Source organism: Talpa occidentalis, unplaced genomic scaffold (genome assembly GCF_014898055.3).
Source record: "Talpa occidentalis isolate TD23 unplaced genomic scaffold, MPIMG_talOcc4v2.1 talOcc4.8, whole genome shotgun sequence".
In the NCBI taxonomy this organism is placed as follows: Eukaryota; Metazoa; Chordata; class Mammalia; order Eulipotyphla; family Talpidae; genus Talpa; species Talpa occidentalis.
The window spans coordinates 10,122,728-10,141,599 of record NW_023605194.1 but is presented as its reverse complement, the minus strand read 5'-3'; the positions used below and the strand labels follow the sequence as shown (position 1 = coordinate 10,141,599).

At 35.1% G+C, this 18,872-nt stretch overlaps 1 protein-coding gene across 1 annotated transcript in view; it reads left to right on the top strand.

The window, feature by feature from the left end:
• ATRNL1 (attractin like 1) overlaps window positions 1-18,872 on the top strand; it is a 474,279-nt gene that overhangs the window by 140,914 nt on the left and 314,493 nt on the right. Inside the window, 1 exon segment of the mRNA XM_054690388.1 lies at window positions 9,756-9,834. Coding sequence (XP_054546363.1) covers window positions 9,756-9,834 — 79 coding nt within the window.

Here is an 18,872-nt window from a genome sequence, read left to right as displayed (position 1 = left end):
TCTGTGAACCCAGCTCCTTGGTTGCTCCTCCAGTCCCGGCCTTTCTTATGGTCATTGTGGCCCCTGGGTGCTGTCGGTGAAGCATCGGCACTGGACTTGGCTACTTCAGCTTCCCCTCACTTCACATGTCTAGCCTATGCATTACTGCCTATCCTGTGGTCAGCTCTGGTCTGCAGGAAAAAGCCACCACTGTTGTGGTAATATGGGTGCTCTTCTCTCAGAGTTTTCCTAATACCTTGTTTTGTTGGAAAAGAACATAACCCGGCAGTTCTGCTCACTTACGCACTACACCCGTACTAGTACCTTAACCTTTCACTGGCTTCTTTCTTTCTTTCCTTTCTATCTGCCAGGGTAACCCAGGTATTTCTTTTTCATGTTGTTTTGGCCACAGCTTTTTCTTGACTTTTAAGAATCACCCCAGTAACATGTGTCCCATCTCCTGGAGTCCACGGGAGGGTATCGCATCTGTTATTTGAGAATAAGTACCAGAACTTGTGATTCTTGCTCATCTGGTCTTTCCATTTGCTTTGATCCAATACCACTAAAGTCCATTTCTTGCAACAGTCCCCTGCCTTCTGTCAGTTCTTCTAGCTAATTCTTGCAGCTCTTTAAAGTATGTAACCTCTTCCCTCTCTTACCAAGTGAGGATGGATTATGCTGTGGTAAGGTCCCAGTTCTCAGTCTGGCACCAGGAGAGAACAGGGTAGCAGCTTGTTAGGGGAGCATCTGTTGTTTCGATTAGTGGGGAAGGGAATTGTAGCACAAGCATCTTCAGAAGGCTCCATCCAGTTATATTCCGTTCTAGAGATTCTTATCCCGTTTACTGAAGGCACAGTTCTCCCTAACCATGACTCCTGTCTATAAGGGAACTGCTTTGGCTGAGGAGTTTATCATCTCTGGAGCTCTGCGCTCTAACAACCAGACCATCAGCCTGCTGCTCATCCATATTGGCTCTCCACAGTCAGGCATTTTAAAGCTGTAAAAGAGACCCTCAAGCTCTTGTATTTAGTCAGTAATGCTTGTTAATGGCCTTCAGTTTTTCATTATCCCTCTGCAGGTACTAATATGACAGCAAAAATCTGCCAATTCTATTCTCTTTCAAAGACATTTTTCCTATCTTTTAAATGCCTGCACGGTTCATGTCCAGAATGCCTTTTTAAACCTTAAACTGAAATTCTCTACCCATTATACAATAACACCCCTGTCCACCTTCCTCCAGCCCTTGACACATACCATTCTGCTTTCTGTCTCCATCATTTTTACCTTTGATATCATGTATAAATGCTGTCATACAGTAGTTTTTGCCAATATTTTGTTGGGTTGTTGTTTTATTATTGTTGATTTTGGAATGCTCTTTATATAATCTGGATATGAGGGTTTTTTGTTTTTTTTTGCTAGATATATGATTCACAAATATTCCCTCTTACTCTTTGACTTGCCTTTTAATTCTTTTGACTCTTTGCTATGGATAAAGTCATTTTAATTTTTATAAAATCTAGTGTATTTTATTTTCTTTCACAAATTTTGTTTTTGGCATAACTCAAGGTCATTAGAGTTCCTTCTCAGAGTTCATACAAGTACATTGTACATGTCGGTCTGTGATCCACTAGGGAACAGTGTGGCTGGATCACAAACAGATCCTTGACCAAAAGGAGCTAGAAATAAGAGCTTTCATTTGTATAATGTTCAAAAATAGAAATGGACTGTTAAAAATTACATGATAGTTACCTTTGAGGAAAAGGAAATAGATTAAGTGCTATTTATTAGGATGGTGGTTACATTGCTACAATGATGTCATGCTTTTGTGATAATTGTTTGGGTAGCATAATTACAGTTTCTCTGTGTGTTATATACTAATGTTTTAGGAAAATTTTATTTTTAAGTGTTTATTACCTTTAAAATTAAAACTTTTTTCCTAACTACATAATTTGAAAAGTATGCTTTAAATGAAAGTGTACAGAGCAGTACTGTTTATTCTTACCTTTATTATTTGGAAGCTATTATCCAGGAAGGTTATTTGTAACAGGAAAAGTTAATCAGAAAGTTCTTCCTTCCTAAATGTTCTCTGTTTAAACTCTTGCCTGGGAGACTTCACGGCACTCTATTTTTTGGAAGATATTTCAAGGAAGAATTGAAGTGTTATCAAATATGCTCTGTAGATTTGTAAATCTGTTAGCAGTTTGGGGGAGATTCATTTGGGTATTTTCTGTGACTTCTACATAAATGATCTCTGAAGTAGATTTTATGGATTTTTTTTTCAGCCTCGTTTAACTCTTCACATGGCTAGGTGGCAGTGGTTTAATTTGGGTGGAATTGATCCCTCAACAGCTTCATGAGGGAACTAAAGCCAGTTAGTGTGTAGTTGTCAATTAGCCAAATGATTGATGAAGATTGGGCATGTGTAATGGTATGTGGTATAAGTCCTGCAGCTACTGCATCCATTTTTATTTTCCCTAAAGGGGAATCAACCTGTGAATAAAGTTGATGCACAGAAGAGTGTGTAGTTCAGAGAACTGGGATGGTTCAACATTGGCAACTCAATCAGTGTAATTCACAACATCAATGAAAGGAAAGTTAAAAATCCTATGATCATATCAAAAGATGCTGAGAAGCATTTGAAAAGATCCAACTTGTGTTTATGATAAAAACTCTTTATGAAATGGAAATACGAGGAACATACCCCAACATAATAAAGGTTGCATATGACCAACCCATAGCTAACTTCATAGTCAGTAGTGAAAAACTGAAATTTCTCCTCTAAGATCAGGTGCATGCTTCTTCAACTGGTCTTTTCCCCTCTTGCTTCAACTTCAGTTTTTTTTTATTATGAAATTTTATATCCGGGCCTCCCTGGTGGCGCAGCGGTTGAGCACTGGGTTGCGAAGCTGCCCGCAGCCTCTGCAGCACCAGTTCTTCAATGCTAAATGAAGAAACATTGCATAATAACATTATACAAATTTCAGGTGTCCGTCATTGGGAATAAGTATGTGTATATACTGTATTACAGTTCACCATTACAATTCTAATTCAATCTCCTGATCATTGTCACCTTTTTCAGATTTATCATTTGCCCATCTCCAAGTCTTCTTCCATTCTGGTTTATTGCTTTCCCGTTATACCTTCCACAAAATGTTATAGAATAGTTTCACCAAGATTTTTGGGGGCATTTTATACCGAGGTTTGCCCTTTCTCTAGTTTCAAATAATCTGTTATATAATTTCCATGTAAGATAGAGCCAGGAGTTCTTAAGATCCATATGTATATCAACATTTTGTTCCTGATTATTGATGTATTCTCTAAGAAGATGGAGGTTTTTTCCTCTACAACTCGTTTCCTTTTGAGCATTCATCAGAATTGGCTTTTATTTATTTATTTATTAAAGATTTATTTATTTATTTATTTATTAAAGATTTATTTATTTATTTATTTATTTATTTATCTATCTATTTATTTATTTATTTATACAAGCACTGGGTACAGTCAGAAGCGCGGGGGGGTGAGTGAATTCACCAGAGCCAGAGCAGGGAGCAGAGCAGGCAGAAGGACCGAAGTACACTGCTGAGGGAGCAGCGGGCGGCAGGAGAGGTCTGCGCGCCATGTGGGACCCTCCTCCGGTGGCCGGGGAGCAGCCGGGGATTGAACCGGCGCTGCAGAGGCTGTGGGCAGCTTCGCAACCCAGCGCTCAATCGCTGCGCCACCGGAGAGGCCCAGAGAATTGGCTTTTAATAAGGCTGTGTTTTACAGCCATAAATTCCTGCAGCTTCTACTCATTACCCAGTTGCAGAACTATTAATATTTTACCTTTTGTAGGTTTATGTTACAGAAACATCCAATTCTTCTACCGAAATCTCTCTGAGCATGCTCATGTTGTAGTAAAATATCACAGATGAGTGGCTTAAACAGCACAATTTATTATCTCACTGCTCTGGAGGCTGCGGTGCCCAAGATCAGGGTGCCAATGTGGCTAGATTTTGCTTATGCATACATGATCACTTTCTTGCTGTGTACTGACTTGACTTTTTCTCAGTTTGTGAACTTGGGGGTGTGGAGGGAGAGGTAGAGAGAAAGGGAGGGAGAGTTTGCTAGTGTCTCTGATGAGAATGCTGCTGGACCAGGGTTCTTACTTTCAACCTCACTTAATATTAATATTTGTTTCCTAGATTTTCTTATTTCCAAACATTGGTTGATAGAGCTTCAACGTGTGAATTTTGTGGGGCCACAATTCATTTTATTGTAGGAGGAATTATTAAATCTACATTTAGCCTCAGTATTGTTTATTGTTCCATTTTGTGTTAGGTTTTCTGTAACTTGCCTTTGAAATCATCTTAACTAATAGTGCACCCTAGGGTATATTTAACTGTTGCTTAACAATCCTCAAAAATGTTTGCACCAGTTTATGTTATGAACATAACTAGGCCTTGTTGATTTTCATCTTTGCCAATACAATGAAACAAGTACTTTTTTATTACAGTTTTTGTAGCTTTCTAAGTGATATTTTTCTTAACATTTTAGTTGGTAAGAAAAAAATCCTTCAAGTGTTAAGAAGGTATTTTTACAACCTTTAAAATATATTTTCTGGACTAGCAGTTATTAGGAGATAAATTACTTTTAAAAATAGTATTTTTCTTTATTTCAATACTATTCCCTAGTTTGTAACAATTTTCAGTAAAATGAATGAATATACCCAAGATGTCATTTGAAATATGTATTTAAGGCTTGACTTTTATGATCAATTAACTTCAAATTGTTATAAAATAGTGACAATATTATCTCTTTTTTGCATTTGGCCAGCTAGATTACCGCTGGAGTCTTTTTTCTTTGTCACTTGCAACCTGCTTTACAATGTAACCTTATATTACATTGTGTTATTTTCATTGGATTCTTTTTAATTTTCCCTAAATGAGAATACCTAATGATCTCCATGTTTTGTCACATTAAGAATCCTTTCCATAATGACCACTTTATGAAGGTTAAAATAAAATTATTGAAATATCTCTCCCCAAGTTCCTATGCTTTTTTTTTTTTTAAATCCCTGTGACTCATGGATTTGCTTTTTTTTTTTCTCTCTCTTTAAAAAGAATTCCATTGGGAGGATTTTACTGGAGGATGTCAAACCTTTGAGATCTCCTGGCACTATTATAGTACAGATTTTTTTTTTTAAATAGAAGCCAAGACATCATCCCCCTACTCCAATGTCCATACCAAGAAGCTGTGACAACTATTATGTAATATAATAGAAAGATTTCTGGAAGAAAGTAATGGAACTAAATTTTTTTCTGAAAAATTTGCCACATTACTAGATTAAAGAATGTTGATTTTTGAGGTTGCCCATTAAAACATTTAATTTCACAAATACATTAGAGAAAAGCTAACTGGAACAGATAAACCCCGAATTCTTGGACACTTTATATAATAGAAGTTTCTTCTCATTCAATGTCTAGAAAGCCAGTATAAAACTTTTCAGTTTCCTTTTATTGAGAAGAGAGAAATATTTTATGCGCTTGCAACATGTGCTTTCTCTGCTAATTTAAATTATGTTACAAAAGTGACACTCTTTACTTGAGTCACAAAGTTTAAATCACAGTGAATTCAAATTCTTCATGAAGAAATTCAGCAAGTGGGCCTCCCCGGTGGTGCAGTGGGTTGAGCGCAGTGTTATGGCGCTGTCCACAGCCTCTGCAGTGCGGTTTCGATTCCGGGCCAGGCAGGGAGAAACCCATATGGTGCGCCAGACCTCTCCTGTCTTGCCCGCTGTTCCCTTCTGCAGTGTTTTCGATAGTCTGCTGTTCTGCTCCCTGCTCTGTATCTGGTGAATCCTCTCACCCTCCCGTGCCTCTGGCCTGTACCCCAGTTCTTATATAAATAAATAAATGTTTAAAAAAAAAAGAAATTCAGCGTCTTCACTATCTTAAACTGAATCTGTATTATATGATCATTTATTTGGGGAGTTATTGTAGCTTATCCAATAAAAATGTTATGGTATTTAAGTTGTATTTAACTAATAAATGTAAATGAATTTTGATGTATGTTTTTATCTACTATTGCAGGTGTTTGGAAAGAAAGTGTTGACAGAATTTGATGTATGAATGAGTCTAAGCGATGATAAATTGAATGTTTTTACATTTTAGCTGGCAATTAATGGTGAAACAAGTCAGGAGAAAGACCTTGCAATTTAATACTTTTGTAATTCAAGCAATTTACTTAAGTTTTCCATGAGTCAGCTTTCTTATCTTTTAAATGAGTGCATAATAGCATACAGATATATTGTGTGTGGTCGTGGTAATTAATGTAATGCATGTAAAACATGTAACACTGTGTTTGATAGGTATTACTCAGCAGATGACAGCTACTTTTATTATTATGAATGTTTTCACAAGTTCACTTTGGACATAGAAGGTTTGAGCTCGTGTTTGTATTTCTTCTGTTAAAATTCTTGAGAATATAGGGTAGGACTGAAATTCAGATGAATGGATTATTGGACTCTATCTAAAGTTTCAATTCACAGAACCATACTCGATAGTTACATTGTTAACCTGGATATAGCAAGGGAAGTATAGCCACTGTGGTAGAAATTCCCACTTGAATGTGGTTTGTCATACTATTGCCATGTTGGATTGGAAAAATCTTTGTTGGGGTGGACAGGACTGTTATAGGGTGTTTACCAGCATCTCACTAGATGTCCACCAAGTGGTGACAACCAGAATTGTCTCTAGACACTGACAGATGTCCTTGAGAGAGAGCAAAGCTCTCCTGATTGAGAAGCACTGGACTGCAGGGAATCATGTTGACTACTTCAAATACGTAAAGAAGTTTTGGCACACAGGAGAAGGAATTGACTTGTTCAGTATAATTAACCCATGAGAGAGAAGAAGCAGCTCTGATTGATAAAAGTTAGAAAGACAGCTTAATAGAATATTTTCATAGTTTGATTTAGCTAAAAATAGAATGCATGGATTATGAGTCAGCCGCTTCTCAGCTATGATGAGTATTTAATTAGGGGGCTAGATCACTAACAGAGCTGTGCTGGGAATTTCTTTCCTGGGAGGGAGTTTGAAATAAATAATCTCTTAGATCCCTTTAATAATAGAACACTCTCGTTTTGGCAGGTCTAATGATACAGATTTGGAAATCGTCCATTTGAGGTCAAGTTGAAGCTATGAGAATAGCAGAGTCCTCCCTTTGAATACAAGGGGTAAAAACAATATGGTTTTTAGAACTGAGTTTAAAGGAATGTCCATGATTTAAAAGAGGGAATCTGCAACACACTCCAACTTTCCTGACGAGAGTTTCAGAAAGGATGTATGAAAACCCAGATAATAGTGTATTGAGAAGGAGTGTCAAAGGATGAGTAGATGGGCATGATTTTACTCAGATTAGCATATAAAGAAACAAAGAAAAGGATTGCCCAAACTCACACTTGGAATCTTATTGCAGAACTGAGACTATAGAGGAGGAGGAGCTTGGGATCAAAGGGGGTGGCCTCAGTGGACTGTGATGATTGGTGCCTTGGTGGTGGGGTGTGTGGTAATGTACAGACAAAGAGGTGTGACCCTGGATCCCTAAGACATGTACAGTATTGTAAACCAACATTACATAAATAACTAAACAGTAAAATAAACAAAAAGAATGGGTGGTTGTTATTGTGAGTGGAAGTAAAAGTCAGTTGTTAGAGGTAAGTCATCTGTAGAAAGTCATGGTGAGTGAAGTATCCTCTGAAATGTCAAATATATTTCATAAACATTAATCATTGTTAAGCTTGACATTTTTATTAGTATACAAGCCAGATGGCAGGTTACAAGGAGACTAGATTATGAGGGAATGGACACTGAGGTGGCTACATTGATGAGTAGTTTCAACTAGAGGAAGCTTGAGGTCAGTAGTGTTATTGTTTTTATTTGTGAGAAATAAGAGTATTTCTGAAAGTTACATTAAAATAAAATAGAAAGAGTTTATAAATAGTAGAGAGAAAAGTAGTGATACAAAAACCCAAAAAGGCACCTTGGAGGTTGGAAAAGATCAGGTCACAGGCTTTGGAATAATAAATCCACTTCCTTTGATGCTGGAGAAAGGATTCTAGAATGGATGTGGAAATATTGCTGTTGCTAGATAGCCAGCAGGCTCACACGCCCTATGTTGACGAGGGAAGAAGTCAAGGCTGGATTTTAATTTGGGCTCTACTCCTTTCTCCTTGTGTGACTAGAGTAGAAACAATTGATTTAGAACTCTCTGAGCACTGGATTCTTCTTTTCTGAAATAAGAATAGTATATTTGTAAGTGCTCTTATAAATCTCAGTCTGATCATCAGTGTGAAGTATCCAGCAGTCTAAATGTGTTCAGCATTTGGTGGACAGGACTAGAATTATCACTGTCATTGCCATCATCACTGAAAGGTATTCTAATTTCTCCAAGTACGTCAAGGAGAAAAAAATACACTAAAGACTTGACAAGAGTGGAATGTGTCAAAAATTGTACTGCTTATAAGTGAATAATTGATGAACAAAGTTTATCTATTAAGATGAAGACCAGGTTTTTTTTTGCTGTGACCAATGAATTTTAGTAGCCCGGGTCTGCTGACCTTTGGCTTTCTAATGCCATATTCTTTGATAACAGAGCAAAGGAATATAAACAGTGATACAGGGTTGGGACAAATTAAGCAGATACATACAAACCTGATTTTGAGATTTATCAATCTCAAATTATTACTAACAGTGTATTCTGCATTACCATAGTTTATTGAATATTGCGCCTGATATGTATAGACTACATGTATAAGTTTTGTAACTGAATTATCTCTTAGTTTAAACATTAACATAGGTCAGGGTTTCTCAACTTCATACAACTGTGAGCTGGCTAATTCTTTGCCATGGCAGGCATTTCTGTGCTTTGCAGGATGTTTAGAAGTATCCTGTCTGTACCTATCAGATGAGAACTGTAACCCCCATCCCAGTAACATTGATCACAAACATCTCCAGACATTGACAAATGTCTCCTGAAGGCAGGAGGGGAGCTTAATTCTCAGCTTCAGTGGAAAATTCTCACTTTCCTTTGAGAATTGTGGATTATCAAATACAAATCCATTTTGGTATTTGTTTATTTAGATTTATTTATTTATACATACAAGAACTGGGGTACAGGCCAGAAGTGTGGGGCATGAGAGGATTCACCAGAGACAGAGTGGGGAACAGAATAGGCAGATTGACTGAAATACACTGCTGAGGAGAGCAGGGGGTGAGTCAGGAGAGGTCTGCTGTGCCATGTGGGTCAGCTCCCTGGCCAGGGATTGAACTCATGATGCAGTCTTAACCCTTGCGCCACCAGGGAGGCCCCATTTTGGTATTTAAATATCAAATTTATGTCTGAAATAGTCTCATAGATAAAACTAGTTGCTAATAAAGATAAAATGAATGAATATGTGTGATATTTGACTTTATAAAATTTGTTTTATGACAATACAATTTTTACATAGATTTCTGTTTCTTCATAAGACCAATAACATAAATTTACATTCCTTGTGACAGATTATCTTAAAGATAGACTCTAATTTATAGAAGAAATATAAATAATCTTCCCTACATGTATATGTTGGTTTTACTTGAAAACATTTTAAAAACCACTAAGGTACTGGTTTTTGCTTGAATTATTTACCAAGGCAAAGTGCTTATTACATCTATATATTTTTAAAGCCTCTGCGTATTAGCATTTCCTTACATATTTCAGATTTTATAAGCAAAATGTTGTTGTGTTCTGTGTTACAGTTGTTTTTTATCCTTATTACTGGTGGCTGCTGTGGTGTGGAAGATCAAGCAAACCTGCTGGGCTTCTCGGCGGAGAGAGGTATCAGTGCTGTTATTTAATGTTTTGAGTAAAGATCTGAGCAAAGATACAGATTCTCATTGCTTAATTAATATGCTTCTTTCAAGTCCAAATTTTCAAATGAATTTTATTTATTAAGATTGAATAATAAATCTAGTATCTTTTAAGCTTTGGAACAAATATTTCTATCTTAAATCACTATCTGTAGAGGCATTGGTAAATGGCAGTTTTTCTAAAATAGTGTTTGAATTTATAGTGAATGCAAATATTACTTCTGTTGATTAAATAATTTTCAAGCTCTAGGTAATTAGTCATAAAGGCCATTTTATACTGTTTCCATTGTGATTTAAAAGCTGAGTGATAAACTCATTTTTATCTTCAAATTTTTTTTTTTGTAGTCTTGATCATTTCGGGATTGTTTTATAATCTTAATACATTTGAAATGCACCTCAATGTGATACCTTTGGTATCAGAATTTATCATGTATGATCCTTATAATTTTAAAATTGATAAATAATACTCTGTAATACTCTTACCAAACAACTGATGATATAAATGTATTAGTTTATTGACTTTGTATATATTAGTTAATTGAAAGAAACAAAGAAATATAATGCTCTAAGGAGCATAAATGTACAATAGATTTACTGTTCTATACTTCCTATAATGAAATAGCAGGTTTATGCTTTTATTAATATTATTAGCTTTATATTTATATTTCCATGTTTATATGTGTGTATATATAATTTTGCACAACTTTATAAAGTAGCAGTGTAACTGCTTACCTTATTTTTTCCACATACAAGGTGCTTATATTTAGAATTATTTCAAAACAATTCAGAATATTCTAAGATACTCTAGTTTTCTATACATGGTCAGTATAACACCAATGAGAATTTACTTGGTATACTCCTGTGCTAAAAAGTAATCCAATTAAAGGTGTATCATTAAATATAAGTATTTGTCAAGAAGTAGAATCCTCTGGGGAGTTAAGCATTTTTCTATATATGTTAGTCTGTTAAATGACATTACAAATTCAGGAAGGGAAAAACAATGGTCAGTCTAGAGGTATAAACGTATTGCATAATGGAATAAGACAAGTGACAAGACATCTACTCTTTGGAAGAGCAGTCAGGGAACCTGGGTTCTTGCTTCATTATGGCTAGCAACATCTGCTGATCAGATTTCTAAAGATTATGAAATGCAACCGTATAAATACAGTTCTGTGCAAAGATCAATGTACAACTCTGTTGTTAACTCGCTTCTGAATATAGGTAAGTAGTTTAATTGAATTCATTTTCTTCTCAGAGAAGGGGTTGTGTTATGTAACTAATTCTAAGGAAGTTCCTCCAGTTCTAAGAATGTTCATGTATAATTAAGGTTTAGAAACAGTAGTAAACATTTGAGAAACTTGTGAATAGTTCATCTGCTCAGAAATTTTCACTCTTCTCAAAATTACAAGTTGCTTTGGGCTAATATCATACTACCTCGGTGTTGTTGTTTATCATATATAATCAGAAGCTCTGGAAAACTTGTATTCTCTTAATTTTCTTTTTTTTTTTTTTTTTTAAGATTTTATTTATTTATTTATTTATACAAGCACTGGGTACAGTCAGAAGCGCGGGAGGGTGAGAGAATTCACCAGAGCCAGAGCAGGGAACAGAACAGGCAGATTGACAAAATACACTGCTGAGGGGAGCAGCGGGCATGGCAGGAGAGGTCTGCGCGCCATGTGTGACCCTCGCCGTGGGGCGGGGATGGAACCTGCGCTGCAGAGGCTGTGGGCAGCTTCGCAGCCCAGTGCTCAACCACTGCGCCACCAGGGGAAGCTTTATCTCAATTTTCAAAATACCAATGTAGATTTATCTTTTGATCGAGAATGGGAATTTTTCAAAAAATTACTTGCACATGTAAGGGAAGGGAGAATAGGAAGATAGAACTAGTTTAGGAGCTACAGGATCTGTTTTAATCTGTGCTTCTGAATAGGACTATATCCTCTAGATATTCCCTTAGTACCATGCCCCTCTGTCCAAATTTCATCTAGATAGTGAGTGTCTGTAAACGAATGTTATCATGCCTTTAATTAGCTTCCTCTGCCCAACTGCAATCTGCCTTGTTGAGAGATCATGTCTTATTACAATATATCTTAAAAAATATGTTGAGGAATTTTTTCAAACTTCATTGTATTAAATTCCTTAAGTAAATAATTCTAAATGTCTCAGAAACCATCCATCTAGTGATACTGAAAGTAAAGATGACATCACTGTGATGACCACCAGAGATTAGATTGCAATTTTAATTCTATTAAAAGATTGTCATTTTCATCTTAGAGGCCCTCAGTCTTTTAACTACACTAACTGTAGTTTATTTAATTCCTTTTATAGATTTATTTTAATGGAATGCACTTTTATCTGATGCTCCCTTTAGTTTTATCTATTTGATTAATTCTATTATTACACAAAGGAAAAGAGTCCAGTATTTTTTTGTTTATGAGAATGTTACTTTCTCTGAAATACTAAAAGATCAAAAATTGTAAACCTCAGATTACCCCTGTGATTAGTAGGATGACAATTTATTTGTAATGGTAAATAAAGATTATGTAAAGGATTCTTCCAAGTATTTCTGTAATTTTGTTGCAGAAGTTGTGCTAATTACTTTCTAAATGTAAGGAATGTTTTAAAATGACAATAATCTTTGGGCATTTCCTAATTTATTGTGTTAATTCAACTAAGCATATTACTTCTTTGTTTTAAACTTTTTGAAGCTTTCTTTTCTCATGAGCATGTACATTTTTGTGGTATAATTTTAATATCAGAAGCTATTATTAATGTTATGCCTTTTGAATTACACCCTTAAGAATTCAGGGGCTCTTAAAAACACAAAAATTAAACTACAAAGGACTTCAATTTTATAATTACCTCTTCATATAGGAGCTCCACACTCATTTGTATGATGAACCTATTAAAATATGAAAGTTTTCTGGTGGTCTGTGCTAAAGAATGACAACAATAAGTGGCTATTGATCAGTAGAAATATTATAATACACTATTAGGATGAGAGCTCATTTTTATAGCTTATGCTTATTACAGAGGTATTGAAAACATCTAGTTTCAATGGCACAATCAATTTTAAATAGTTATTACACTATAAAAACCTTTGTTCAAAAGAGTCTCTTGAAATATTGTCAAACTCAGTAATCCTTTTTAAACTGACATTTGAGTTTTTAATAGGTATCAAATCCATCAAAGCATTATATGTATTCCTTGCAATGAAGGCATTTAATCCTATATTTGATTAATATGAATGAAAATATCGCACATACTCTTTTTCTCCTCCAGTAACACTGGTTTATTACCCTGTATGTGGTTAGAGGTGTAGCTCACACGTCCTCAGATGCATGTCCCCACACAACCAGCACGACCAGGCACCCCCGTCCTCAATAGAGTCCATTGAGCCCTCTCCACAGTGTATTTTTCCATCATTCCCTGCCTGTCTGTAGCCTCTACAAGTAGAAGTACAAGACTCTACTTGTAGTTCTACAGTCAGATTTCTAGGGAACTGTGGGAAAATAAAAAACTTCTACACAGTGAAAGAAACTATTAATTAAATAAAAGATACCCAAGTAAATGGAAGAAAATGGCACATCATACATCTGAAGGCCCTGATATTCAAGATATAAAGAGAACTCAGGCAACTCAAAATAAGAAAAAAAAAAAGCCAAATCAAAAAATGGGTAGGAGAGCCAAACAGGCTGTCCTCAAAAGAAGACATATAAATAGATTGGCCAGCAGGCATATGAACAAAATGCTCATCATCACTTACCACCAGTGAAATGCAAATCAAAACCATGTGAGATACCTGTGTCAAAGAGACCTATGTCAAAGAGACCTATGTCAAAGAGACCAGAAACAAGTGATGGAGAGGATGTATTCCTACTATTAGTGAGAAAATAGACTGGTTCAGTCTCTAGGAAAACAAAATGGAGGTTACTCAAAATATGAAAAATTGATACAGTGTGATCTAGTAATACCCCTCCCAGATACTCATTTTATTTTATTTTTTTTTTTTTATTTTTTAATAGAGGCATGTTTTATTTATTTATTTATTTGTTTGTTTGTTTATACATGCACTGGGTACAGTCAGAAGCGCGGGAGGGTGAGAGAATTCACCAGAGCAGGCAGAAGGACCGAAGTACACTGCTGAGAGGAGCAGCGGGCGGCAGGAGAGGTCTGCGCGCCATGTGGGACCCTCCTCTGGTGGCCGGGGAGCAGCCGGGGATCGAACCGGCGCCGCAGAGGCCGCGGGCAGCTTCGCAACCCAGCGCTCAACCGCTGCACCACCAGGGAGGCCCCCCAGATACTCATTTTAAAGGGATATATGCACAGACACGTTATTTGCATGAAAATTTTAAGAGAATTGTCAAAATGACCTCTGAGCTCTGCGCTTGTTATTTGCTGTGTTATTTCATAGCAAATAACTAAATTTTAGGAAAACATAGAAAGCATGACCTAATATTTTGGAATTAAACATTTTGCAAAAAGCATTCAGTTCTCATTCTAGAAGATATATATTATTTTTAGCTATTTAAGAAAGTTGCGTGCTATGTTCTATGTTTATAACTAGTAACCTGAAGAATTATAGTTTTAAATTGTCAGATTCCAAAATTCAAATTGTCTGAACAAAATTTCAAAGATAACTTGACTTTGAACATGTTTGATTCACTAATTAGCAACTTATAATATGAATCTGTTTTATACACACACATACACACACTTACGTGTGTTACATTGTGCCTGTGTATCTGTGTGTATTTAGGAAATATGCTGTATTTAATCTAATATTTTGAAACAATCATTATTTAATATACCACTAAGAAACAGTGCCAATTAAACTGTGACACAGTGCTCTCTTCTCACTAAGAATATTTTCTACTGATCGAAACCATTCTTGTAGAATTACTAAGATAAATATTTTATTCTGTATTGTTTACATGTATACATTCAAAAGAAAGTAGAAGGAAAATAAGTTGGTTACTCTTTTACTTAAACTTGTTCACATTTGCGCGTGTTCCGTAAAGTCACTTTTTGACTCAGGTAAAAATGTTTTCGTTTCACATAATATTTCTGACTAGAATAATCAAGTTTGTGTCTGTGCAGGCAATGACATCTATATCATAGCTGCCATCTGGCTGGCAGTGACTGTACAATGTCATTGATTATAAGATACATTGGATTTCAGAGATATTAAAATGTAAAAACAAAATGTATCTTAAAATCAATAATAGGTGGTAGGACTTTATAAGGGTTTTAGTACTAAATGAATCAAGGCGTGCTTAGTCCTCACCTTACTGCCTTTTACTTATCAGATTTCAACAGATGTTGGCTTCTTTATTGTTGCTATGTCATATAAATAATGATTAGCATTATATTATGCATTAATATTAGTAACAGACATTCCTGTATACTTTGGATGTCTTTCCTCCTTCATATCCACTCTAGTGAGTCTAAATTCAGTATACTTTTAGAACCACCTGTGTATCTTAAACCATATTTTGCATATCAAGTTCCACTCCACTATCCTATCCCCACCTGAAACTAGAAATCAGAATTTCTTTGAGGCTTAACTCAATGTGTCTATTTTTAAATGCCACAGTTGTTTATAATATACACCATTGGCATTAAAACTCTTCTTTGGCTTCTACTTTTAGAGAGATGGGAAACTATTGAAGGGTTTTCAGCAGAGGAGTTAAGTGATTTGAATTAAAAGAATCTCAGTTTAAACCGATAATTCTGCTCCTATATTGAGAAAAGACACAAGGAGACCAGTTAGGAGCTTGCTGCTATAACCTGTTAAGAGACAGCGATGAGTCATATCAAAAGATAGAATTGAAAATGGCAAGAAATGATCATATTATATATATATATATTTTTTTTAAAGATAATAGGATTAGTTGAATGAGGAGCATGACTGCAGAAGACTATAAACAAGACATGGCTTCAAGGTTTAGACTGAACAATTGTAAAGATAATGCATTGCCATCAACTGATATGAAGTTGATTGCAAGTAAAATTAGTTTGGGGACAGACGTTTATATGTTAAATTTGAGATCTATATTAGACACTCAGTTAGATACATTAGTGAGGCTAGAGTTGGCTGACAAAAGGAAATATATTTGCAGAAGAGGTAAATGTGGGAGTCTCAGTGTATAGATCACACTTAAAGACATGGGAATGAGCAGGATCTCCAAAAAAGAAGGATTAAGCCCTGAGTCATTTAAACTTAACGCTCTGTATTGAATGTTTGGTTCCTTTCCAAAATTCATGTGTTGAAGCTCTAACCCCCAAATATGATGGTATTTTCAGGTGAGGCCCTTGGGAGGTATTTAGATTTACATGAGTTTGCTAACTCTAGAACATTCTGAAATAAATGTATCTTGTTTAAACCACCTAGTCATTATTACAGTAAGTAGCCTGAGCTATGATACTTAGGAAGTCAGAGAGAAGTCAAGCAATCAGCAAACATATTGTGACGCTGGAGAAAAATCAAGTGATTGTGGATTCTTGGAAACTGAGGAAATAATTTATAAAAATAGATAATTATCAGCTGTCTCAAAGACTGCTGCTGGGCATAATGAAATTATAACTGAAAACTAAACATTGGGTGAGAGGATTCACCAGAGACAGAGTGGGGAACAGAGCAGGCAGACTGACTGAAATATACTGCTGAGGGGAGCAGCGGGCGAGTCAGGAGAGGTCTTCTGCGCCAGGTGGGTAGCTCCCTGGCCGGCCAGGGATCAAATTTGTGCTGCAGAGGCTTGCTTCATAGTGTGATGCTTAACCCCTTGTGCCACCAGGGAGGCCCTAAGTACTGTTGGGACTTTAAATGGGTGAATTGTATGTGAATTATGATACATTATAACTTCGAGAAAGAGTTAGAGAATATACACTGTACATTCCTGCCTTTTTTCCTGTGAAGGAACTTACTTTCAGTCCTTCAATCTAAAACCAATCCTTCCACCTGCACAGTAGATAATAAATTGATCAAATCATGTTGATTAAACGTAGAAAAATCACACATATTAGTCAGTTTCTTAGTTTTGGTGTTTTGAAATGTGAATGGAATCTTAATTATTATAGTACAACAAAGCAAGTAAATTGCATCTGCTCCTTGAAGTCTTCCATAGCTACTTCTCATTTACAATCATCTATGTGGGTTAATAATAAAAAGAAAATGGAAATTTTAAAAGGAGGGTCATTTACATTTTATTTAACTCTACTATATGACTAGTGTCTAATATGTTCTCTGTTACATCTAAATATCTGGCTAGTCAAGGTGTGTAGACTACTATTTTTATAGTATATCACATTTTACCATTTTTCACTCTCTCTTTTATTTACTGTTTATTTCTACACTGGAGTTGTGTGCTTAGAATATTCTTTCAAAGAGATTTCTGTAAGAATTTCTGGATACCATTCTAACTGTGTAATTTTGAGAATTCTTAAAACTACACTCCAGTGGAGTACCTCTCAAAAACTCAAGGCTCTTACTCAAGTTTATAGTAGTCACAGAAGGAAAATTACTGAGGAATCTCAGTAAGAAATTTAAGGCACAGCAAGCTAAATTACAATCTTGGAGAGTTAAATTAAAATATTGGCAAACTGCTTCAGACTATGTTGTAATTCTTTGAAAAATGAAGAATTAATTGAAAATATTAAAATTGGTTTCTGCAATTTTTCCTTCATTTAAATTAAAAAATAATTCTAGGTAAACAGTTTTTATGGATTTAGAAATACTGTATAATTTATAGTCATTATATCATGCAATTTAAAATCTGTACCTTTTTGTTTTGTTAAAGAATGATGCAGACTGTGGCACTAAAGTGCTGGTCTTCACCTAGTACATTTAAACAGTTTGTATTATCTCATCCACTCTAACTCCTTTCTTTGGTACATGAGTTAGAGTGATTTTGAAACACAGACCTTCCAACTGCTAGTAATTTAAAGTAAAATAGCTACCCAATTAAAAATCTACACATGGCAAGTATTTTTCAAGTAAAGTATATAAGATTATAACTAAAAATCCAGAAATCATCATTTGTATTTGAAATGTTCCTTTTGACTATCCTTGTTTTTAATTATTGCTCACTTATCACATATTTCTTCTGGTATGAAGTATATTTTCTTTAAAGTGCTAAGTTAGACTTTAAAATAAAACTGATTTCAATTAAACACAGGTTAGCATGACCCTCGTCTATTTCTTTTAAAGTACCTTACTAAAAATACTCTTATTTTTTTCTTAATACATTCTGAAATACTAAGATTGTGGATTCCAGTGAGTTCTATTATTACAACATTATCACTGACTTTCAAAAACCATACATAGCTATTTTAACAATTCTTTATAAGGTTCATAGTTTTCTAATCAATATGGGAAAAATACATTATTCTTATGACTGTTTTGTATTGTATCATTGAATATGAGACATTTATTTCAAGTAGATGTGGACAATTTCTTACTTTCAAAATAGTTATTTGCCTAACAGATGAGCTAACATGAATTAAGCAGTAAATCAGTTTTGCTTCCTTTAGATAATTAGTAATTTACATATAACCTTTGGCTATTCCTTTATCTTAGAGTATTGATATAAGTTGCATAAAATTGTTTTCTTTATAGAAAGTGCTTTGAAATGCAAAATCTAATTAAAATGCACTATTATTTTAGGACAGTTATGTTGCTAAATGATACCATTGAGACCATTGTAAATATTTGAGAAGTCTGCATGGAGTATGTAAGGAAGCTGAACTATAACCTCTATAAAACACTATGTTATTTTATCAGTGAGTTGGAGCAAATGAAACTGCCAAAGTATTTGAGTATTGTGTTTATATAAAGACATATATTACTTTATATAATATATGTTAGTAATAAAGCTTATGTTAATAATAAAGCCATTATTAACATATTATGTGCCCAGAGTACATGTTAAAAGGACAGATTTGTAAGACACATTAAAGTGTACAGATAAGGCCAATTGTGAGTGCAGGCACCTGCCCACGGGC